This window comes from Abramis brama (assembly GCF_963993115.1).
Source record: "Abramis brama genome assembly, chromosome: 9".
NCBI lineage: Eukaryota > Metazoa > Chordata > Actinopteri > Cypriniformes > Leuciscidae > Abramis > Abramis brama.
Genome location: NC_139971.1, coordinates 21,260,693 through 21,286,516, shown reverse-complemented (window position 1 = coordinate 21,286,516; position 25,824 = coordinate 21,260,693). Strand labels below are relative to the sequence as shown.

The 25,824-nt window shown below is 39.6% G+C and overlaps 2 protein-coding genes and 1 long non-coding RNA gene across 3 annotated transcripts in view; 2 read left to right on the top strand and 1 right to left on the bottom strand.

The window, feature by feature from the left end:
• LOC311089108 overlaps positions 1-14,556 on the bottom strand; it is a 73,639-nt gene extending 59,083 nt beyond the window's left edge. The window contains exon 1 of the long non-coding RNA XR_014607637.1: positions 14,429-14,556. This is a non-coding gene — a long non-coding RNA (uncharacterized lncRNA). The remainder of the gene's footprint in view (positions 1-14,428) is intronic.
• Positions 11,906-15,551, top strand: LOC311089090 (extracellular calcium-sensing receptor-like; the record flags this gene model as incomplete). The annotated part of the gene is made up of 6 exons (XM_084123540.1): positions 11,906-12,114; positions 12,267-12,555; positions 12,637-13,392; positions 13,506-13,733; positions 13,877-14,000; positions 14,161-15,551. 6 exons carry the CDS (start codon positions 11,906-11,908, stop codon positions 15,069-15,071), a joined length of 2,517 nt encoding a protein of 838 aa, XP_083979666.1. The 3' UTR covers positions 15,072-15,551.
• Positions 15,552-19,058: 3,507 nt separating this feature from the next.
• olfch1 (olfactory receptor C family, h1) lies at positions 19,059-22,307 on the top strand (the record flags this gene model as incomplete). Its single annotated transcript, XM_084123534.1, has 6 exons — positions 19,059-19,261; positions 19,464-19,752; positions 19,849-20,673; positions 20,762-20,989; positions 21,104-21,227; positions 21,397-22,307. 6 exons carry the CDS (start codon positions 19,059-19,061, stop codon positions 22,305-22,307), a joined length of 2,580 nt encoding a protein of 859 aa, XP_083979660.1.
• Positions 22,308-25,824: the final 3,517 nt, after the last annotated feature.

Here is a 25,824-nt window from a genome sequence, read left to right as displayed (position 1 = left end):
ATGTGTTAAAGCATGATATCGAGGTGGGTCAAAGCACACCAATTAAGCAGCATCCATATCGTGTTAACCCGCACAAACATCAAGCCATGAAAGACGAATTTGGGTATCTGGTGCATAATGGTTTTGCTGTTGCCAGCCAGAGTCCATGGAGCTCGCCTTGTATACTTGTGCCCAAGTCTGACCGCTCTTTTCGATTCTGTACTGATTTTTCTGAGTTAATAATGTTACCAAAGCTGACTCATTTCCTCTCCCCCGAATGGAGGACTGTGTTGATCATGTAGGTTCTTCACGATTTGTAACCAAACTCGATCTCTTAGCCTGTTATCTGCAACCCCACTTTTGAAAAAAACAGTTCATGAACCCTTGGTACTAAAAGCACAAGTATGATCTCATTTGAAAGCTGACACCTGGCAGTTTATTGTAAATGTAGAATTAATTATTGTCATAATGAAAAAAATTGTTATAAATAGCTTCAAAGTTTTGTAAAGTTATTAGAAATTTATTTTTATAAAACATCTTCATGAAAATAAAATTGAAGTTGGCACTGTATCAATCTAGAAATGCACTGCAGCTAAAGCCACATGTCTGACCATGTTATATTTAAAATCTGAAGATGATAAGTCTAAAACTCTGTATTTAGTTAAATGTTTTTCAAGATCATGTCATATGACTTTATTTTGATTAGACTCTAAAATGCTACTGATGTTTAGTCATCATCTAAGCATCCATTCAGTCTATTGTCTCTATTGTTTTGTGGTGCAAACGAGCCCCATTCAGTCTCAGTTTCCCCATGCACACATTCACACCTCTCCAGCCTGGTTATGGCTCTAAATATGCATTTATTTTGTCTGCATTATAATTATTAATGACTGGCTATTCACAGGCTATTCATAGGGTTTCAATCCCTAATTTCTTTTATCAAAGTTCCCACTTCACATTTGAAACTGTATAAAATGCCCTTCTGGAATAAAGAAACATTTCAGTAAGCATTCCTATTTAGAAAAAAATCATAAAATAACTGCTAGGTGGCAGGTGCACCTTGGGCTAGCTAGCATGTTAGCTTAGCACACCATCAATACACGACAATTTATGAGATTAAAACCATGTTTGTGCTCCAAACTTACTTTATAGCGCAAGTCGAGTGTTTTAAATAATCTTCTGTGATCTAATTTGGCTTCAGATAAAAAAAATCTGACAGAAAATATATTATTTTATAGTATTGTGCACGATGATAAAGTCTATATCGATTAGCATTACATAATAAATATAATCTATTATTATGAAAATACCTGACATGGCTCGAAGAACACAGCCAAATCAAATATCATTGCAATCATGTTTATTGTCTTCAAAACGTCTTTATCTGCATGTTACAGCGATCTCTGTTAGCTGTGTATGTGTTCGGGGCTTCCTGGAATGTCACATGATTATGGCTCTTCTTCATCTGTTCTATATATGGACTAATACTGTGCATATGGTTGCCCTCAGGCTGCTGGTATGGATTGAAAACACAGTACATCAGAGTATCAAGCGCTCATAATGATTACATCGACGCATTTGGGTATAAATTCAATAAATATTGTTTTTTCTACAGTAAACAATCTCCTGAGGCCAAAATCATCTTTATCCACTGAAACCACAGTGGAGCGATGCAACAGCTTCATTGACTTTTTTAGATCTAAAGTCAATAACATCCGCTCTTCAATATCTGGCTCTCCATTACTGTCTCCACCGTCCTCCAACCACCTGTCCGGCGGATTGACAATCCTGCCATACTTTACCGAGGTTCAGCAGAGCCATGTTGAGGAAACCATCAATAAAATGAAGCCGTCCGCCTGCATCTTGGATCCCATCTCGACTGTTTTGCTCAAGTCACTCATTCCCAGTGTCAGCTCAATTATCACTGAGTTTATTAATCTCTCACTAAAAACAGGTGTTGTCCCTCCTGCCCTTAAAGCTGCTGTCATTCGTCCGATACTTAAGAAAACAACCCTAGACCCAGAGGTCCTGGGAAATTACAGGCCAATCTCTAACCTCACCTTTCTGTCAAAGGTTCTTGAGAAGGAAGTCGCCATTCAGCTTCACAACCATCTATAACACAATAACCTATATGAGGTTTTTCAATCAGGCTTTCGTTCGGCCCACAGCACCGAAACAGCTTTGCTAAGGGTGACAAATGACCTTCTCATGGCAGCTGATTCAGGATCACCATCGCTGCTCATTCTACTCGACCTAACAGCAGCATTCGACACAGTGGACCATACCATCCTTCGGGACCGCCTCCACAATACAGTTGGACTATCGGGAACAGCACTGCAGTGGTTTCAGTCCTACCTTTCTGGCAGGACTGAGCGAGTTATATTAGGAGAATGTGAGTCCAGGCAGCGCCCTGTTACATGTGGTGTTCCGCAGGGGTCGGTTCTCGGCCCTATCCTATTTATTCTATACCTGCTTCCCCTCGGTTCTGTCATCAGCAGACATGGACTATCCTTCCACTGTTATGCGGACGATTTGCAACTTTATGTTAAAACTGCTCCTAGCCCCTCCACAACCTTGGCGCGACTCAACACATGTCTTCTGGAGATAAAGGAATGGATGGAAAGCAACTTCCTCCAGCTTAACTCCGGAAAAACTGAGGCACTACTTGTTGGAACCCCGCACCAGATCCAGTCCTCTCCCGTATCTCAGTTCATCTTGGACGACCAAGCCATCACTTTCTCCTCCTCAGTTACAAACCTAGGGGTTAGGTTTGACCCGCAGCTGACCTTCAACGAACACATTCAATATATTTGCAAAACCTCCTTCCACCATCTTCGAAATATCTCCAAACTACGTCCTCTTTTAACTCTTCCGGATGCAGAGAAACTTGTTCATGCTTTTATTTCCACCAGGTTGGATTATTGCAATGGCCTCTTCAATGGGATTTCTGCCAGAAACATGCAGAAGCTACAATATATCCAAAATAGCGCTGCCAGAGTCCTCATGAGAGTCCGAAAAAATGATCACATAACTCCCATCTTACACTCACTCCGCTGGCTCCCTATTTCATTCCGGATCGATTTCAAAATTCTGTTGTACACACACAAATGTATCACTGGACATGCACCACCTTATCTACAAGAACTCATCACCTTGAAATCCTCCTCCCGCACTCTCAGATCATCAGGCCACCTACTTCTTCAGGTCCCGTCCACCAGACTTCGTACTATGGGGGACCAAGCTTTCTGTTCAGCTGCACCACGGCTTTGGAACCACCTCCCGAGTGAGCTGAGAGAAGTACAGAGCTTGGACACCTTCAAGGCAGAACTGAATACTTTTTTATTTAGAAAGGCTTTTATGTGCTGATTGTTTTATTGTTTTTATGGTTTTTAGTATTCTGTAGTTATTATTGTTGTTCTTTTGTGTAGCACTTTGAGATTCTTTGGAATGAAAAGTGCGTTATAAATAAAATCTATTATAATTATTATTATTAAATATTATTCCTGTCTATAGAAATCTGATGTAAACCTATGAGAATCTATCAATATTTCTCCAAATCTGCACATTTTTGAGCTAAAGGCCCTGAGGGACGTTGTTTTGTCAAGCGCTGTCATGACGACAGCACAGGAGTTTTTTTCTGAATGGGAGCGGCTGACGCTCATAATTCATATTAAAGGTATCGACTAATTTTTTCATTTCATAACTCCTGACACAAATTAAGACATAACTGTCACTATAAGTTTCTCAGAATACAATAGTGGTCAATAGTGGAGTTGAGGCATTTCTTGGGAATGTCTGGATACTACAGGGGATTCTGTAGGAATTTTGCCGCAGTGGTTGCACCCCTTACTGACCTTTTAAGTACTGAGCAGAAATTTGTGTGGAACGAAGTATGTGAATCTGCTTTTTGTTCCGCTAAAGATTTACTGTGTAATGCTCTTGTGCTTTCTGCCCCGAATTTCGCTCAATCTTTCAGCCTGCAGGTGGACGCGAGTGCTCATGGCGCTGGTTTTTACGTGGCTGATGCAAGCAGATAACGCTGGTATCGAACATCCAGTGAGCTATTTCTCAAAAAAATTGACCCGGTGTCAGAAAAACTATAGCACAATAGAGAAAGAAGGCATTACTGGCGTTACTGCTGGCCGTCCAGCACTTTGAGGTGTATCTAAGTTCTGGTGACCGCATTGTGGCGTACACAGATCACAACTCTCTAATATTTCTAGCTTGTATGTCTAACTCTAACCAGCGTTTAATGAGATGGGCACTCATCTTACCTGAGTTCAACTTAGACATACGCTATTAAAAAGGTGCAGATAATGTCGTAGCTGACACATTGTCAAGGGCTTATCCTGGTGATGCTTAATTGATCGTTGAAAATGGCATGGATGGTGATGTACCCCATTAATTTGTTACAAATCAGGTTTTGCAACTAAGGGTTGGGGTGTTACGTCCCTGGACGTAATGTGTTATTTCTCTGTTATTTATTTGATTTCTTGATGTTGTGACCTGTTATTGTGTGCAGTTCGATTTCTCCCTCTTTTTCTCCCTCTCCCTCTGTGCAGGGCTTGATTGGGTTCAGCTGCGGCAGATTACGTTGAGGAGTGGGAGTGCTTAAATGCTATTTAGCCCATGTTGTTAGTGCAGTAGCTGTTGGTGTGTTGATCTTAAGTGAGTTGTCCCTGTGCGGTGTTCTCACGGTTGAACCATGAGGACACCTTTTCTTAATTTGTGTATCGTAAGTTTTTCTTTAGTTTAGCAATAGATAGATATTTCTTTGTTTACTGATCTTGTCGCTGATTTATGTAATTAGGTTAATATTTATTTATTCATTTTGGAAGGAGGTTGCCATTCTTTTTTGTATGAATCGTTTTCTCTTGTTTATTGGTCAGTTGGGGAGTAAGGGAAGGCTTTTGCGTTTTATTTGGGATTTTTCTTTTGTTAGATAAATTACATTTAATTCATCTTTAGCTAGTTTTACTTTTGTTTGTTATTTTGGCCTGAACTACTCCTGAAGATTCATGTTTCCTGTTATTCATTTCTGTGTGAATAAAAAGCTTATTTTTGTTTCGCTCTGTAGTTTTTGTGTGTGAGCCGGGACAGGAGAAGGGATATATCAGTCGAATTATTTTTATTTATTTTTTGGTCATCGGCATTCCTAACCCTAGACGGGGAGGTCATGACAGGGAGTAAGAGGCTTACACAGGGCTTTTTGCTTCATTCTTTTACATCCTACAGCATCACAAATTGGCAATGATGATACCTTGCACTGCAGTTTTGTTTTGCTGTTACTTTCAGAATGTCTGCAATGTTTTTGCTCTGTCCGGGGAAACAGCGTTGACATGTGGCTGCCTATTTTAAATAACTACTTACTAGTGATCTATGCGATGGGAGATGCTTGGCCAGATGTCCACAAAATAGTCACATTACTCCATTGTTTGAGAACAGAGGGACAGCAGGTATTTTACACTCTATAAGAAACTGATCAGTTATGCCTCTGCTGTCAGTGCACTAGAGAACATTTTTACTCCAAAAGTCAATGTTGTTGAATGCTATGCATTCAGAAAGCGAGCTCAATTTCAGTTTGCAGCAACCTGTGGTTTTGACAACAAATCTGATGACAGAAGTGATCAAGTTTTCTAGTAGTTGATCACTTATCATGCAAGATTTATGGTTGTGTCCAGTGTTAGGTCTGACTTTAGTAACAGCCTTTATCTAATACTGTCAGTTACTGAAGTCAGAACTAACACTGGACACAGCCGTAAATTTTGCAATTCTTGCATTTCCAGTACAAACTCTGCACACTAAATTGTACAAAACTACAAACAAACAGCACCACCGCTCAGCTAAGCCACATGATGCGGCCACTTCTTACTGTAGATACAGGCTCTGCAGTCTCTATACTACCACACCATGTCTATAAACAATATTTCAGCTCCACTCCCTTGTTTCCAAATTCTGCTAGATTTGGTGACCTACACACAAACATACATGCTTGATGCGTTTTTGTAAGAAACATATTCATATTTATAACTTTATAATCTAGAATCACTGGCTTCTGGTAATGGCCGCAAATGAGTCGAGTTCCAGACGAAGAGTGAACCTGCCGCATGACGTATTGACGAACGTGGAAACGCAGAGGATAGTGCAGAACAAAACACTTGTCACGAATTATAAGTCTTAAACGATCATTTTTAAAGAGAAATGTCGGAGGAGCTTAAGTTTGTTGCCAAGCCCTATTTGAACTGCGAGAGATGTCTACTTTCACCTAAGCTTACTCTATTCTTACATCCTACATCATGTGTCGGGTCAGATTTCACTCTTCGGCCGGAACTCGACTCATGTACGGCCGTTACCGCAAGCAAGTGATTATAGTTTCTAAAGTTATAAATATTGTAAGCCCATTTATCGGTCCAATGGTCCTCCAATGGCCCATTTATCGGTCCTTTTACGCAACACAACAAGATTAAATTAAATACATTTTCTCATATGTATTACCTCGTTATTTCATCTGACTCCATAAATGAAAAAAGGTTTTAATGATATCTGAGCATCATCAAGTGAGTGAATGTTTGATTATTCTTTTTAACTCTTTAATTATGTTTTACCCGCTCAGATTAGGAAATGATGTCGCTCAGAGGTCCTAGCGTCTTCCACGGGTCTCACGATCATAATGTCATCAGTTTTGATCATCAAACAGAGGTAATTGCTATATACCTGAGATTGGTCACATTCACGTTTACACAATCAAAGACACTTTGGTATAGCCCCCATGGAATTGCATACACTTGAATTTAATTTAAACGTTTACTTCAGTAGAGGTATGGCCACTATTACAGATATAAGTTGACCAACATTACTTCTCTTATGAAGCTTTGGATTGGCCAAGAAACATTAAATTAAAACAGAGGTAAGACACACCCAAATTTAGATTGGTCAAGCAGCATTTGCTGTTCTAAACGGAAATTCACTTCTTGTCTTTGCAAACCAAGTACACTTGAATTGATGTCAAATATTAGTCGTCACTAATCTGACGCAGACTTGCGGGAACATACAAATCTGTTTAATCTACTTAGGAAAACAATTTTAGAGTTAGTCAGAATAAAATCAAATGTTTACAAATCATTGGTCAATCAAATATAACAACAACAATTCGGAAATCGAGTAATTATAGCAATATTTACCTGGCAATGGAAAACTACACATAGCGATCGTGTGACTACACACCACTCTGTGGTCCATCTCGGATATTGCTGTTACATATGCAAGAGAGAGTTCAAATGTTAATTCTCAGGAGAGCCTTTTGTTTTCTCGAGGGGTAGCTCAGACTTGCTGTCACCCGCCTTACAATATGAATATTTTCTTTAAAAAAAAAAGTATCGCTTCACTTCAGAAGGCCTTTAATAATTAACTCTCTGGAGCCGTATGGATTACTTTTATGATGGATGGATCTGCTTTTTTGGGCTTCAAAATCTCAGTTACTATTCACTCCCATTTATAAAGCTTGGAAGAGCCAGGATATTTTTGAATATAACTCCATTTTTTGGTGAACTAACCCTTTAATGCTGACACAGTTACTACCTCAGATGCAAAGCTAGCAAATTCTGTTCTGTCCACAACTACTGCTGCACCTCCCGTTACCCCTCCACCTGAGATAGGGTGTGTGAAACAATTTGTACACAAGGTCAAAATTGATCATACAGTACAAACTATGGCATTTGCCTTTGCAGTTAGGGATGCTATCTCAGCTGAACTCGATCGTCTGCTGAAGACTGGAATTATAGAAGAAATTGATGCCTTTGCTTGGGGTTCTCCTATTGTAGTTCCGAGAAAAAAGAATGGCATACGAATGTGCACCGACCTTCATGAACCAAACAAGGCTGTGGTCACTGATTGTTACCCTCTGCCACAGGTCGATGAGCTTTTCTCTAGCCTGCAAGGTGCTACACTTTTCTCTACTATCAACCTGGTCAATGCGTACTGCCAGGTGTAACTCCACAAGGACAGTAGAGACATTACAGCCTTCATTACACACAATAGCCTATTTAGATTTTGTCGGGTTCCATATGGTATGACATCAGCTACATCGGCTTTTCAAAAAGTGTCAAACATTTTGGAAGGTTTAGCGGGTGTCAAAGGGTGATCTAATTGTTTACGGTTCCACTACTAATGAGCACGATAAGACTCTCCATACTGTCCCTTCTAAAACTGAAAGAGGCGGGACTGGTTCTAAATGATGAAAAGACCACACTATGCTTTCTTGGCCATGTCATTACTGCAGATGGTATGTTGCCCGACCGAGAGCAGGTTTAAGCGGTACTTCAAGCTCCCTCACATCTGACACTGCTGCCTTCAGATCCTTCTTGGGCCTTGCTTTATGGTACTCAAAAGTTTATTACAAATTTTGCAATGGTGATGGCTCCCATGCATGAATGTGAACGCTTTACTTTGCGCACAGACAAACAGGAACTTACAACCTTTCTCACTACCAAAGGAATGAATAGGGCTGGACTGCACAATGCCCGATGGTCGTTAGGGGTGGGGTAAAAATCGATTCTTAGATGCATCGCAAAAGGCGCCTGTACAGTCTGTGACGTGCAGCCGTGCACATAACAGGGATGCATGATGGTTGAGCGAGAAATGGCACCCGCGTTCAGACCCCTGGAGAAGTCCAGGCTGGTCCTAAAAGTGGATGCGGAGGTTCAGGTGGTTACCGCAGGAATATGTGGTGGTCACCATCACTTCTGTGAGAGCACCCCCTAAGAGGAAGTGCTGCTTTCTCCGAATAGAAGTGGAACCTATTCGTTGAGTGAGTCTTCTCTCTGTGAGGAGATCCTGAAAGCGTTCGGCCATTTCAGTGCTCTCTTTCCTGCAAGATGGGTTGGAGTGAGGGCTGAATCCTCCACCCTCAAAATGATGTTGCCTCTATTTTTCTTTGACGCACATCATAATGCAGTAGCTGGGAAGCACATCCTGATCGCCATGTTCCTGAGGGAGTAGGTAACTAAAAGCCTTGCACCTCTCTTTATCCTCTTGGGCCTTATCTCTGGTGCTACTGCACTGCAGAGACAGCCCCTGAGCCACTGCAGGCAGTGAGTTAAAAATTCTGTTTTAAAAGAAACAGTTCTCCTGCTTGCATGGTCTCTACTAGAGGGTAGGGACTTGTTCGTTTTCCGTCCGTGTCATTGCGGTTATACATGCAAAGAATGCAAGCCTTAGGACCTCAGACCAGCTCTTGTCTGTTAAGGAAATCAGCAGAAAGGGAAGGCTGTTTCCAAGCGAGGTTGGCCCACTGAATTGTGGCTGCCTTCATCTTGGTGAAAAACCCGAGATGCACGTATCCACTTAGGTGGTGAGCTCCTCTGAAGTGAGTGTGTGCTCCCGCCTAGGGAGTGCTTCGCTGACAGATATTCTAGAGTTGGGGGCTGGGCGACAGCCAATGCTATAGTCGAACCAATGCTTCTTGTGGGCTCCCTTCTCATGAATCCAGTTTCACTTGAGCCCGGTTCGAAGTGTCGGCTTGCTGCGCTATTCCCCTCCAATGGACTGGATACATGCGCAATTCTTGCTCCAGTAGAGTTGCCTCTTAAACCGAACCCTGTTGAGTTCCTCCACACCCTCCGGTGACGGACGTGGCGGAGCGTCCGAAGCCAGGCCTACCACTCGTATGCATTGGTGGAACTTGTGCTAGGCTGGGTCCATATGTTGCGATCCCCACAGTGATCCCATATGTGTTTTCTTCCACGATACGGTGAGCCCATGTCTTCCCTTGACAGAGCTTTCTGCCGTCACAGTCCGGTGAGTAGCTCCCCCTGGTTATAGACTGAAGCCTCCCCAGTGACATTCCATATGTTATACTGCCCGTCAATTCACCCAGTCCATATGTGTATTCTCCACATGTATCTCCTTGTGAGCAGGATGTGGCTTCCGCAGCGTCCCTTCCTTCTATGTACGGGGAACGCTTTCCCAGTGGTCCTGTAGGAACAGCAGTGACTTCCCTGGCCTAAAGCCCTGTCCCTTCTCCGCCTTAATTCGCGGGGGGATCAGGAGGCTTCTGTCTATGCACTGGAATGTGGCTGTACTAGTGGCGCTTTCAATAGATCCACATTCAGTCGATGTCGACTACGTCCTCCGTTCTCGACTGAAAGGGAACGTCCTGGTTGCGTATGCAACCCACCGTTCCCTGAAGGAGAGAACGGAGGACGTAGTCCCCTCGCCATTACTGCTGGAGCACCGCTGACTACAGGGGCCACTCGGCTCCTCAGCGAAAAAGCAACTACATGCGTCCACAACCGTGTTTATACCCGCGCTGCAGGGCGGAGCATGTAATCACGCACGCCAATGTTGAATTGGCTTAATTAAATAGTAGTACGAAGAAGACAGGCTCCCTAAGCGTGATCCCCATTCAGTCGACGTCGACTACGTCCACCATTCGACGTCGACTACGTCCACCAATGGTCTAACCATTGCTTCAGGTCTATTTATTAAGCCTATCACAGCTAAAGGCGGAGCATATATACCTGCTTTGTAATGAATCACGTCACAGAGCTTCTTCCTTGTTTTTCCGGTTCTGCATGCTGAGTGGCATGCGGAAAATTTGTCTGTTTGGTTCCTCGTAAGGCATGTAGGAGATCGAGTACTGTTTCCCACGGCTGGCATTCTTGTGTAGACTCTCCACAGCGTGCGCATTGATTTTGCACTTCGGACTGCCGTGACTGGGATTCCTCGCACCCCAAAAGTGCAGTGTATTCTGCCGAGTAGCGGGGAGGATTCCGTTGCTGGGGTTACCTGTCATTCGCTCGTTGATCACGGAGCGCTGCTGTTTTGCTGCTGTCTCAACTAGATATTAAAACGAAAGGATTTGCATCAATTTCATTCCACTCTGGCTGTGGCCGAACAAGAAACTGTTAGTGCTTTAATTGTGTATGCAGGTTGATAGGAGGAATATCGCCGCCCTGCAGTTTTAGTGTGTTTGTTTGTGTGTGTGCGTGTGTAGGCTACGTGCGTGTGTGTATGCGTGTATGTTTACAAGGAGAGTGTTGTGTCTTGTTTGGTAATTGTATTGTTTTCTTTCAAATGTTTATTGTTTAGCTAATTTTTGTATTTTTGTTATTTTGTATCCGTGTTTCTACCATGAACTGTGTATTTAATCATTCTATGTATGTGTTTTGTCGTTTGATTTCATTAGGGGTTGATTGTTCAAAAGCAAAAAGAGGTGGGGCTTGACTTGTGGATTATTTTTGGGCTGTGTATGGGCATCAGTGTGTGAAGGTGATACTAATTTTGTTATTGTTTTGGTTTTCTTTTGCATTTCTTGTGCTACTTACTGAGTGTTGTGGTGCTCATTAACACATTTGTGGTATTTTTGATTTGTCACAGACAACCATCTATTCTACTTTAATTTTAATTTTGACATTCTAATCTAGTCGTTTAATGGTTAATGAGCGATTAATACGCTTTGGTTATCGGATTCGTCAGGAAAATAATCTAAATGAGCAAAATGCTCTCATTACAATTTTCCACCAGATTTACTATGCTGAACGCAAGTTCACGCTAACTCAAAAACTTGCGTACACGAGCTGAGACCTGACATGATCATAGCCAACATCTGATCATAGCCAACGCTCACGTCTATTTTGATAAAAGCCAAGATTGCGTGGAAACGGCCGTATGCCCAGTTTTCCGTTCGTTTCATAAATGAGGCTCATTGTATAGATAAAATTTAACCTAAGATCTTAATATTGAAAAAGTTACATCAGACCATCAAATTAGCTGAATTCCACTCCTCCTTCGACTGACTCCTGTTCTGCCCTGTGAGGCCATTGGTTACACTCCAAATCATTCATCCATTTTAATTATGTTTATAAAAGTGCATAGACTGTATCAGGTCATTTACATTTGGCAGTCGCAGTGGATTTCAATCTCTAGGATGCTTGTCTTTCTTTTTGCGCTCCTGCTTTGTCATAAACCTTATACAAAGGCTGAAAACCCTCTTTGTCCAAATATGGGAGACCCTAAGTATGCACTGCTTTTCAAGGATGGAGACGTAACTATTGGAGGACTTTTTTCAATCCACAGTATAGAAATATTGCCTTCATTTGATTTTATAGAAAAACCTCAGCTTCTATCATGCTCCAGGTTTGTAACATTGTAAACTATTTGAGAAATATTATAGCAGATAAAGTTTTCAATATCAGTAGACTTTTAATGAAAATATATTGCAGATTATAAAATCATGTATTTTGAATTTATAACCACGAACTACCATACAACCTGGAATATTATGGCAGTGTGAATTTGAGAGATTTCCGGATGGCTCAAATCATGATCTTTGCCATTGAGGAGATAAACAGAAGTAAAAGTTTGCTCCCAAATGTTTCTATTGGTTACAAAATCTATGATAGCTGTGGTTCAAGACTATCTTCTATGAGTGCAACTATGGCACTGATGAATGGTCAAGAGTTTGCAGGAGGGGACAGATGCCATGGACAGTCTCCTATACATGCTATTATAGGAGAAACTGAGTCGTCTGCCACAGTGATTCTGTCCAGAACTACAGGACCATTTAAAATCCCAGTGGTAAGGAGCAAAAACATTAAATACTTGACATAATTACCATACTGATGACTGTTTCAATGTTCCCTCTGCTTTTTTTCCTAGATAAGTCACTCAGCCACATGTGAATGTCTAAGCAATAGAATAGATTACTCCTCATTCTTCAGGACTATTGCTAGTGATTATCACCAGAGCAGAGCTCTAGCATACATAGTCAAATACTTTGACTGGTCTTGGGTGGGAGCTGTGAACAGTGACAACGATTATGGAAACAATGGAATGGCCATATTTCTTAAAACAGCCCAGGAAGTGGGGATTTGTGTGGAGTACTCTGTGAAATTCTATCGAACCGAGCCCGAAAAACTCCAGAAAGTGGTAGACACCATGAAAAGAAGCACCACAAAAGTGGTTGTTGCATTTCTTTCCCGTGTTGAGATGGTTAATCTACTTGAGCAACTAAGCATTCAGAACATTACAGGCCTCCAAGTAATTGGTGTGGAAGCATGGACAACTGCAAAAAGTTTGATCACTCCAAACAGTTTTCGTGTTCTGGGAGGGTCACTGGGGTTTGCAGTGAGAAAAATCAATATTGAGGGGTTTTCAGATTATGTTATAAAAGCATTCTGGGACACAGCTTTTCCATGCTCACAGACTGGGGGGAATTTTCCTCAAGATAATTTAAACTGCAGCAGATATAAGGATCTACTTGTGCTTAAAAATTACAATGAAGATGTGCCTGAGCAAAGATATGCAAGCAATGTCTACAAAGCAGTTTATGCTGTTGCTCATTCACTACACACTCTACTCAAGTGCAAAGAACAAGAAGGTTGTGAGAAAAGTCTGACAATACAACCACAGCAGGTAAAACAACTAAAACAAAAAAAACAAGAAGAGAGATTTGGCGAGAAAGAGGGTAATCCCATTTCTGTTTAACAATGTGTTAAAACACCTAAATGTTCATGTATATTTATTAGGTGGTTGAGGCTCTGAAAAAGGTCAATTTCTCTGTAAAGTTTGGAGATCATGTGCGGTTTGATAGCACTGGTGCCACAGTAGCCCAATATGAAGTTGTGAACTGGCAGCAGGACTCAGTTGGATCAATCCAATTTAAACCAGTGGGATACTATGATGCATCATTACACCCTGACCAGCGCTTTGTGGTTAACACTAAAAACATAATCTGGGCTGGAGGACAGCTGGAGGTAAATAGTAACATGTTGGATTGAAAAAAGCTAATGTGGCTTGGTTAAAAAAAAATCAAGGACTATATTCAGAGGAAAGGGGAAATAACTTCATGAGATTAACTGGCATTTAAACTGTATGTACAATGTACTTTTTAATGCAGAAGCCAAGGTCTGTGTGCAGTGAGAGCTGTCCTCCAGGCACTAGGAAGGCTGCACAGAAAGGAAGACCTGTCTGCTGTTATAACTGTATTCCATGTGCAGAAGGAGAAATCAGTAATGAGAGAGGTAATCTTCAGCCCATCTCACACTTTAAAAGAAAATTAGTTAGTTGCTATTTTTGTGTTCTTCTTCTACTCTTCAGGATGCAGTTTATTATCAAAGGAGTTCATATATAAAATAACTTTCTTCTTATCTCTAACTATAGTAAACACAACTTCCTTTCCAGATTCAAATAACTGCAAGCAGTGTCCAGGGGAATACTGGTCTAATGCTGAGAAAAATGAATGTGTGTTAAAGACTGTAGAGTTTCTGTCATTCACAGAAGTTATGGGTATAGTGCTAGTCTTTTTCTCACTGTTTGGAGTAGGATTAACTGCACTGATGGCCATCCTGTTTTACAGCAAGAAGGACACCCCCATAGTAAAAGCCAACAATTCAGAGCTGAGCTTCCTGCTACTCTTCTCACTGACTCTGTGTTTCCTCTGTTCACTTACTTTCATTGGTCGGCCAACTGAGTGGTCCTGTATGTTGCGTCGCACAACGTTTGGGATCACTTTTGTTCTCTGTATCTCCTGTGTTTTGGGGAAAACAATAGTTGTGTTAATGGCATTCAAGGCTACACTTCCAGGAAGTAATGTCATGAAATGGTTTGGGCCTTCTCAACAACAACTAAGTGTTCTTGCCTTTACACTTATACAGGTTCTTATCTGTGTACTTTGGCTAACTTTATCTCCTCCATTTCCCTACAAAAATATGAAATATTATAAGGAAAAGATAATTCTTGAATGCAGTCTTGGTTCTACTCTTGGTTTCTCTGCTGTACTGGGTTATATTGGCCTTCTGGCTGTCTTGTGCTTCATTCTGGCTTTTCTGGCACGCAAGCTGCCTGATAACTTCAATGAAGCCAAGTTCATCACATTCAGTATGATCATATTCTGTGCTGTATGGATCACATTTATTCCAGCTTATGTCAGTTCTCCTGGAAAATTGACTGTAGCTGTGGAGATATTTGCCATTTTAGCCTCAAGCTTTGGTTTACTGTTATGTATATTTGCACCAAAATGTTATATAATTCTGTTCAAGCCTGAAGAAAATACAAAGCAACATCTGATGGGAAAGATTTCACATATGTCTTAATAAAAAATAAGCTTATGAAATATAATCTTATGATAACATATGAAACTAAATAAATGAATGAAAAACTGTTCATGAGAAGGCCACCAGTGGAAGGCTGGAGTTATATATATTTAGGTTTCTTCAAGCTTCTTGGAGATGTTGCCACAGTTCTTCTGGATTTCTTCATGTAATTTCAGATGGACTCAATGATGGTGAGATCAGATCTCCATGTGGAGCATATCGGCTGTCGTCAGACTCCTTGTGTATACAAAATTTTCACTAGAAACCTCCACCCTATTTTGAAAATACAAAAAAAGAAAGAAAAAATAAATAACTTCCACGCATTCATCTCTGCTTGGATGTTGTTACTGGACGCATCTGAGCCATACTAACTGCATAGAACACATAAGAAGATTTACAGCCTGTCACATTTTGTCTGTGATTTGGTTCTTTATCTGTTTTGAGTCCCTGTGCCCTTGGTTGCATTAGTTGATTGATCAGTCCAACCTATGCCTTGTCTTACCCCTCTTTATATTCTGTATATTGTGTTTGTTCTCATCAATGTAAGGTGTGGTTTTCTGTGATCGTGTCTTCCCAAGTGGTTGTTGAGGAGATTCCCCCCTTCTATGTAAAGCACTTTGAGTGCAGAGAAAAACGCTATATAAATGTAAAAATGTAATGAATTCCCAGATCCTAGTGTTTGTTTTCATTTAATAAACTCATCCATCAGAGTTAAATCACTACAGGCCTGCATCGTTAACCTCAATCATAATGAAATGTTTTGAGAAAATGGTCAAAAACATTATGCTTCCATATGTTACACCATTTCTAGATTGTCTCTAATTTGCATATAAGCAGAAGAAAGGTACAGATGATGCAGTGGCTTGTCTCTTGCATTGTCTACTTCAGCACCTAGACATCTCTGGAAATTAAGCCAGACTTCTTTTTATTGACTTTAGTTCCACTTTCAATTCAATTCAGCATCATCAGGTAATAAGGAAACTACAGTGTCTGCAAGTTCCATCATCACTAATACATTGGATTAATAATTTATTTCAATAGACCACAAGTGATAAAGGTAGACAATGCATTATCGCCAATTATTGTTCTTACTACTGGCGACCCCCAGGGGTATATAGCCCATTTATATTCAAATGGCGGACCCCAGATTGGTTCCATCCGGACCAAGGGATAATTGCGCCATTTCATTTCTATAGTTTAAAGTGAGCAGTGCTTCAAAACAACGGAGCGGTTCACACCACAAGAGCTCATGGCCATTCATGGTAATGATCTTTCGGCACTACAAACTGTAATATATTTTATCTGGAGACAAATGCGCTTCATTCAAGCTCTTTCTGCTCCGTGCGTGTTGCTTCTCTCTGATGACGCGGTTATTTTAACAAAAGTAGCAGAAACACAGGGAGCAGAAAATTAGATAGGTTACTTTTGCTGAAACACTGCAGAAAACAAGAATGCAGCAAATACAATTATTTTTATCTGTCATACAGATGATTCCAACTGTTTCACTAAGCCAGGTTTGTGACAAGTTAATGCGTGGCACCTTTAGACATTTTTCCTTCCGTATATTTAGCATAATTAATCAGCAGAGCATTTCACTATAAAACTGATGGCAAGGGAAGGCAAAAAACTTTGAAATTACTAGTTAACTTTTTTTGTGTGCTCATGATGAGAGTTTCGATTATTGTATTATGTACATTGTTTGTTTTTAGTTGTTTATTACTTTGTGCAAAATATAAAAGTTGTCCATACTTTTCTTATGAGGTAAACCCTACACCATCAGTGTGTTTTCTCAGTCCCTAAGGCTTCTACACTGAACAAAATTATAAACGCAACACTTTTGTTTTTGCCCCCATTTTTCATGAGCTGAACTCAAAGATGTAAGACTTTTTCTATGTACACAAAAAGCCTATTTCTCTCAAATATTGTTCACAAATCTGTCTAAATCTGTGTTAGTGAGTACTTCTCCTTTGCCGAGATAATTAATCCACCTCACAGGTGTGGCATATCAAGATGCTGATAAGACAGCATGATTCTTGCACAGAGAAATAGGCCTTTTGTGTACATAGAAAAAGTCTTAGATCTTTGAGTTCAGCTCATGAAAAATGGGGGCAAAAAATGGGGTGTTGCATTTATAATTTTGCTCAGTGTATGTGGGCCAGTTTAGCACACACACTGGTTAGCCAGTGCTGACTGTGCCGTATATTTGCCAAATGTGGCCCAAATTTTGGGTAATGTAATTGGGCCATTTTTGCTATGCCATGTGTGGGCCACTTTAGGTTCACATTCAGATTTACCAGTGATTACTGTCCCACATCTTTGCTAAAACTGGCCCAGATATGTTTTAAGACAACTGGGCCACATTTGCTGTATTATATGTGGGCCAGTTTAGGCTCACACACTGGTTAACCAGTGCTGACTGTGCAGTACATTTGCCAAATGCAGCCCAAATTTGGTGTAATGTACTTGGGCCATATTTGCTATGCCATGTGTGTGCCACTTTAGGTTCACATTCAGATTCGCCAGTGATTACTGCCCCTCATCTTTGCCAAAACTAGCCCAGATATGTTTTAAGATAACTGGGCCACATTTGTTGCATTATATGTGGGCCAGTTTAAGATCACACCCTGGTTAGCCAGTGCTGACTGTGCCGTTCATTTGCCAAATGCGGCCCAAATTTGGTGTAATGTATTTGGGCCATATTTGCTATGCCATTTGTGGGCCACTTTAGGTTCACATTCAGATTCGCCAATGATTAATGTCCCACATCTTTGCCAAAACTGGCCCAGTTATCTTAAAACATATTTAAAACATTAAAACACATTTGCTGCAATATTCATTATTTATCATATAGGCCACTTTAGGCTCACATTCAGATTACACAATGCCATGAGTGCTGCATCTTTGCCTAAAAAGGCCCACATGTGATTTAAAATATTTGGGCCATATTTGCCATTTTACATGTGGGCCACATCAGGCTCACATACATTTTGTCCGGGCCATAAGAAGGCCTGCAGTGCCTGAAGTGGTCCACATCCATCTGCTATCTGGGATCTAGAATATGAAAATATAGATCCTTTTCCTATTTAGCACCCAAACTCTGGAACAGTCTTCCTGGCCTTGTTCGGGAAGCTGACACACTCTGTCAGTTTAAATCTAGACTAAAAACATATTTTCACTCTAAAAACACACTATTTAACCTGGCATACATATTACACACATTACAAATTATAATTTTTTTTTTTTTTTTGCATCCGTTTTTATCAGGCTGCCTAAATTAGGTCAGTCGGGAACACTTCCCATAACAGCCGATGTACTTGTTACATCATACGAAGAATGGCATCTACACTAATATTAGTCTCTCTGTTTATCACAAGCTTGATGCAGTCAGCTGTATCCAGTCCAAATCCAGATCAGATGGTGGACCTGCACCTAGACACAAACTCAACACAGCACTGAATGTCAGCAGAGATCCTGTCAACTAGACAATCCCCTGTGAAGGCCTCGTCGACACGACAGCCATCGGCACAGATCCTCAGCAAAGACCACAAGAACTAGACAATTTCTCTGCCCAGACCTATGACCAGCCTCATTTCCATACTGGTATGATGAATCCAATCTTCAAGCAAAAGAAACTGGATGAAATATTTGAATACTATCGAATACTAATCTGATTTCTGACTTGTGATGCAGCCTGAATCATAATCACACCGTGTTAGTTTGTTGGCCTGCGGAGAACTGGCCCAGCGAATGAGTCTGCTTTCTCATTTGGCCTGAGTTTTTGTTGCATTTCACTGTTCTGACCAGCAGGGGTCACCAGCGTGTGGCGTTTGGAATGCTTCGAAACAGTGAAACATTGGGCTGGTGACTGGAGAACTCACCATATGATTACATAACTTTGTTCATTATGTGCTCATGATGAGTCTGACAAACACTATATAAACAAACTCATTGTCATCAGAAGAGTATGGGAGGTCCAGAGTCTCTGTGATGCTTGTCTTTGGGTTCTTGCTGCTCTGCAGCATTAAAACAAAGGGGGAAAAGGCTAACTGTAGTATTATAGGGCAACCAGAGTACCCCCTGCTGTCCAAATATGGAGAGATAATCATCGGAGGAGCTTTTTCAATTCACAGCAAAATAAATGTGGAAATGCCATCATTTACAGAAAAACCTCATCGTCTATTGTGCACAAGGTTTGCAACTTCTCTGCTTCTATTTTATTAATTTAACAGTGTAAATATTATATGTCCTATGGAATTGATTTTATTTTGTGAAATAAGACATTAATTAATATTTCCAATAAGACAATCTTCCAACCTTACTGCACATATTTTTTTAAATATTTTTGTGAAATCTCTCTCTCTCTCTCTCTCTCTCTCTCTCTAAACAAATTAGCCTTAATTTGAGAGAATTTCGCTTTGCTCAGACCATGATCTTTGCCATTGAGGAAATTAACAGCAATCAGATGTTGCTCCCAAACATTTCGTTTGGATACCAAATATTTGACAGCTGTGGTTCCACATTAGCCTCTATGAGGTCATCAATGGCTCTGATAAATGGCCAGGAGTTGACAGCAGAACACACCTGCTCTGGAAAAACAGCAGTTAAAGCTATTATTGGAGAATCTGAGTCTTCCTCAACCATTGTACTGTCCAGAGCAACAGGGCCCTTCAAGATTCCTGTGGTGAAATAAATATATATATAATTTGTCCTATTGTAAGTTACATGTGGATAAAAATAAATATAGTTTCCTATTCCTTTTATCTGTTCTGTTTGACAGATTAGCCATTTTGCTACCTGTGCCTGCCTGAGCAACAGAAAGCAGTTTCCTTCTTTCTTCAGGACTATTCCCAGTGATTACTACCAGAGCAGAGCACTGGCTCAGCTAGTCAAACACTTCGGCTGGACATGGGTTGGTGCCGTGAGAAGTGATAATGACTATGGAAACAATGGCATGGCAAACTTTGTAGAGATAGCCGAGAGAGAAGGAGTATGCATCGAGTATTCAGAGGCCATATCGAGGACAAATTCCAAAGAGAAGACCGCTAAGGTCGTTGAAGTAATAAAAAAGGGCACTGCTAAAGTTCTTGTGGCATTTCTGGCACAGGGTGAAATGGATGTGTTACTGGAGGAAATTATCAGGCAAAATGTAACTGGGCTACAGTGGGTAGGCAGTGAATCCTGGATAACAGCGAGATACTTGGCAACTGAAAGAGTTTCAAAAGTTCTCGGTGGAGCAGTTGGCTTTACAATTAGCAAGTCAAAAATCCCAGGGCTGAAAGAATTTCTGTTTAAAGTTCATCCATCTCAGAACTCTTCAAATGCTCTTCTGAGGGAATTTTGGGAGATGACATTTGGATGCCATCTCTCTTCGACAATCAGTTCTAAATTTGAGTATGAAAAGTTTTGTGATGGTTCTGAAAATCTGAGTAACGTGAGTAATGCTTTCACAGATGTATCTGAGCTACGGATTTCAAATAATGTATATAAGGCAGTCTATGCTGTAGCTTATGCACTTCAGAACACAATTGCTTGCAAAACCTCAAACAGTTCATACAGTGAAAACATAACATGTGGAAATAAGGATTTAATGGTTTCCAGCCAAGTAAGTAAATCTTGGAAATATGTAATTTTATGTTTTTATTTATTTATTTATTATTATTAACACATTTTGGTTTTAAAAATGTTAACAGATACTGCATTCCCTTCAAAATGTAAATTTCACAATGGCTTCTGGCCAGACAGTATACTTTGACCAAAATGGAGACCCTATGGCAAGATATGAGCTAATAAACTGGCAGAAAAACGGAGCAGGGGAAACAAATTTTATCACTGTAGGACACTATGATGCCTCACTACCCAGTGAACAGCAGTTTGTCATGAATTCTATCAATATAATTTGGGAAGGAGACAGTTACACGGTATGTACAAAATAACATTAGGATGTTGAGTGCCTGATATATGTCAGTTAAGTAAGAAAAAAAAGAAAGAAAAAAAACTCAAAATAACAAATTAAGAATGTGTAAACATGGCAGAAACCGAGCTCAGTGTGCAGTGAGAGATGTCCGCCAGGTTTCAGACAAGCTGTGATCAAAAGGAGACCAGTATGCTGCTTTGAATGTTTGCGGTGCCCTTCTGGAGAAATCAGCAACACTACTGGTGAGATGACTATCACTTTGATAGAAAGTGACAAACACATTATAATGTGCAAATAAATGAAAGACACAAATAAATGGATGTACCTATTCCCACAATGTCATATATACCAGATTATGCTGAATGTATGAGGGAAAAACATAATAATGTTATGCTCTATTTGTCTTTTTAGATTCTGCTGAATGTGTCAAATGTCCTTTAGAGTACTGGTCAAATGAAAACCACAGTATGTGTGTTCTTAAGAAGATGGAGTTCCTTTCATTCGAGGAAAACATGGGAATAATGTTGACTGCATTCTCATTAACCGGGGTGTCTTTAACAATTGCAGTAGCACTGGTGTTTTACAACTTCATAGACACCCCTCTTGTGAAGGCCAGCAATGCAGAGCTGAGCTTCCTGCTTCTCTTCTCATTGTCTCTGTGTTTTCTTTGTTCACTTACTTTTATTGGTCGGCCTACTGAGTGGTCCTGTATGTTGCGTCACACAGCATTCGGGATTACTTTTGCCCTTTGTATATCTTGTATTCTGGCAAGGACCATAGCAGTGGTAATGGCTTTTAAGGCCACAGTGCCTGGATCAAGTGTCCCTCAGTGTTCACTGCCCTTACAAAGAATTAGCGTTTTCTGTTGTACTCTTTTTCAGGTAATAATATGTACCCTGTGGCTGGTATTAGCCCCTCCAATGCCATTTAAAAATATTACTCATTCATTAGATAAAATAATAGTAGAATGTGATCTAGGCTCAGCTATAGGTTTCTGGGCTGTACTGGTTTATATTGGGTTGCTCTCTGTCCTATGTTTCATTTTGGCTTTTCTGGCTCGAAAGCTGCCAGATAACTTCAATGAAGCCAAATTCATCACATTCAGTATACTTATTTTTTGTGCTGTTTGGATCACATTTATCCCAGCCTATGTCAGTTCTCCTGGAAAATTCACTGTAGCTGTGGAGATATTTGCCATCTTAGCTTCTAGTTTTGGTTTGTTATTCTGTATATTTACACCAAAGTGCTACATTATCTTACTCAAGCCAGACCAAAACACAAGGAAACATATCATGGGCAAAACCCATAATAAATCACAATAAACTTATCCACTTTCAAAGCAATTTACTCTAAGAACTATGTAATTTAACTTTAAATACAAGTGTAATATTGTATCACTTTATTTTGATAGTCCACTTTAGACATTCTATAAGTAACTGCCAGTCATTAGAGTATTAGTAGACCGCCTGTTTAATATCTGCTAACCCTTTATTTTGATGGTCCCCCAACTAACATTCTACTGACTTTGCAAGTACATGTCAACTTATTCCACTGACCCTAACAGTCTACTAAAACCCTTATGAGGACAAGAGTTACTAAAGTTACAAGAGTAACTAACTCAACAAGAGTTAGTTGGCATGTACTTGCAAAGTAAAAAAGAAAGAAAGAAGGATTCACTCAAATATGTAACTAAATTAATAAAATTTGAAGCGCGCACACACACACACACACACACACAAGTCAAATAAAAAATGAAAAAAATATAAATACACTAAAAACACTGATTTCCCACTTTATAATGAATAACTTGCAGTATAACACTTGTTATTTCCAAAATATAGGTCTGAAAATACTGCACTTGGGGAACTATTTTTCTGATTTAAATATATAGTTCAAAACTCCAGCTTATGTGTTTGTATCTGATTATTTCCAAAATATTTTATGCATTTATTCTGATATTCGTAAGCAGGACACCATCCTCCTGCCAGACAAATACACCAACATCCTGAAGAAGCATGGCTCTGTGTATGTGTACGGGAAGGACTGGGAGAGCTTTGACCACAAAGCTGCAGCCAAGGCTCTCATGCAGTCCACGCGGTCTTACAAGATCAGCGAAGCCCGGGTGCTGGAGATCGATGGCAAAGGGTTGGGGGTGAGAACCACCTTCAGCGGTCCCACCTACCAGCACATTCTCCTGAAGAGAGGCAACAACTGGGGCCAGTATAAAGCAGATCCCCTGCCCATGATGACCACAGTGAAGGCTGTGAAGAAGAATGACATCATCAGCCTGCTTAAAGCCATTGGTGCCCCAGCAAACGTCGAGGCCTTCTACAATCACGCTTTGGCTGTGACCAGTGATGTCCACAGGGGGGAAGAGTAGACTAAAAGGCACACACTGGCATCTGAAGCCCATGTGACACTCAAGAAAACACACACACACACACACACAAACAAAACATTGATTCACTAGCTTTTCTTAATGGTATTACAGTAGTAGAATATAGCCTAAGGTGGATATATAGCGTTTTGCAAAAAAAAAAAAAAAAAAAAAAAAAAATGTTATGTTGTGTATGTTCTGGCCAAAACTAACTCAGAATCTTATTATTATTAATCAATCTTTGTATATACTATTCCATGTATTTATGATGTATTGTTTTTTTAACCAATTTAACCCTTTCATGCATGAATTATTATAACCTCAGTCAGGATTTTTTTCCTATGTGTTTTTATTGCTCTTAGGGCATGAAAAACAAGAATTGATTTTTATTTTATTTTTTTACAAATTTTTCAAAGAGATCTTCAGATGTCCACTTGAGTGGACAGCATGCAGTTGGTTTAAACTGAAGATATACTGTATTAAATATAAGACAATAATCAAACAGATAAAGTATGTGAATTTAACAAACTAATCAATGCAATTATATCAAATAATGTGAAAACTATAAAATATATACAAAAAATATAAATGCAAAATATTGCAATGGCTTCATACAACTTCATACAAGTTGCACTTCGCATATCTATGATATCAGAACATGAGGACGTGATTCCATCAGAATTTTCTACAGCCTGTCAAGGTACAACTGTGGAAACCACTCAGATGCTCCCTCCAGTGCACCAGAGTATGGAGATTTACCCTTATTAGCTGATAATTCTGATTATGTTCAAGATGGACATGCACATTTCTATCATAGCCCTCCTCTGAGAAAACCTAGCGATACGTTTTTTCAATCTCATCTGAAATGATCAGTGTTGGGGGTAACGCATTACAAGTAACATGCATAACCCATTCAGATTACTTTTTTGATGTTACAAGTAAAGTAATGTGTTACAAGTAACATGCATTACCTAATCAGATTACTTTTTGATCTAACAAGTAATTAACTACAAGTAATGTGCATTACCTAATCAGATTACTTTTTGATGTAACGAGTAAAGAAACGCATTACAAGTAACATGCATTACGTAATCAGATTTCTTTTTGATGTTATGAGTAAAAAAACGCATTACAATAACGCACATTACATAATCAGATTACTTTTTGATGTTATGAGAAAGGAAACGCATTACAAGTAACATGCATTATGCAATCAGATTACTTTTTGATGTTGTGAGTAAAGAAACGCATTAAAAGTAACATGCATTATGTAATCAGATTACTTTTTGATGTTATTAGTAAAAAAACACATTACAATAACATGCATTATAAAATCAGATTACTTTTTGATCTAACAAGTAAAGTAATGCATTACAAGTGTCATACATTATGTAATCACATGACTTTTTTCGATGTCAATGGAAATTACATTCTAATAATACAAATACATTTATTTACAGTAGAAAAAGTCAATGCATATTAAGTTTTTAAGTTTTAAATTTCAAAAACAATATTCACATTATAATTATGAATTGTAGCTGAAAAATAGCCATTGCATGCATGACGTCCACTACAGTGGACATGTGATTAATCAGAGTTTTCTCTCAATCTAAAATCAAAACTTGGAAAATTTTACTGTGATATGACTCATTAGATATTGCTTTATGCTGCAATATTTTTTTTACCTACAAGAGTCTCCTAGGATAGAAGGAATGGGTGGATATTCTGGAGCAACTTGGCATGTCTGACTGACCCTTGGCCATCTTGGTTTGGAGGGGGAAAAAATCGAAACGCAAAGGCTTGCCACTTGGTTGCAATTTATAGGATGATGCACCAGGGTCCAATGAAGAGATTGATGTGCAACTTTGCCATAAAAACCCATGCAAATTCAAGAAAATGCTTTTTTAATAGCTGTCCACTGTAGTGACCACTATGCGTGAAAGGGTTAAGATGTTTGACAATGTTAAGATAAATATGTTGCATTTTGGCATGGTTTTTGACTTATTTATGAACTATTTATGGACATAAAATTAAATAAAAAATATCCTGGATTTGAAGAATATTGTGTCCCTGGCCTTCACTGAGCTCAAGTAATAGTTTAATGTACAAAAAATTGTGAATGAACTTGACTGTTGATGTCTTAAATAATAATGTCAAATAACCAACATTTCTCAAAATGGATATATCTCGTTTTGCAACGAAACTCTTCATATATATATATATATATATATATATATATATATATATATATATACATACACACTCACCTAAAGGATTATTAGGAACACCATACTAATACTGTGTTTGACCCCCTTTCGCCTTCAGAACTGCCTTAATTCTACGTGGCATTGATTCAACAAGGTGCTGAAAGCATTCTTTAGAAATGTTGGCCCATATTGATAGGATAGCATCTTGCAGTTGATGGAGATTTGTGGGATGCACATCCAGGGCACGAAGCTCCC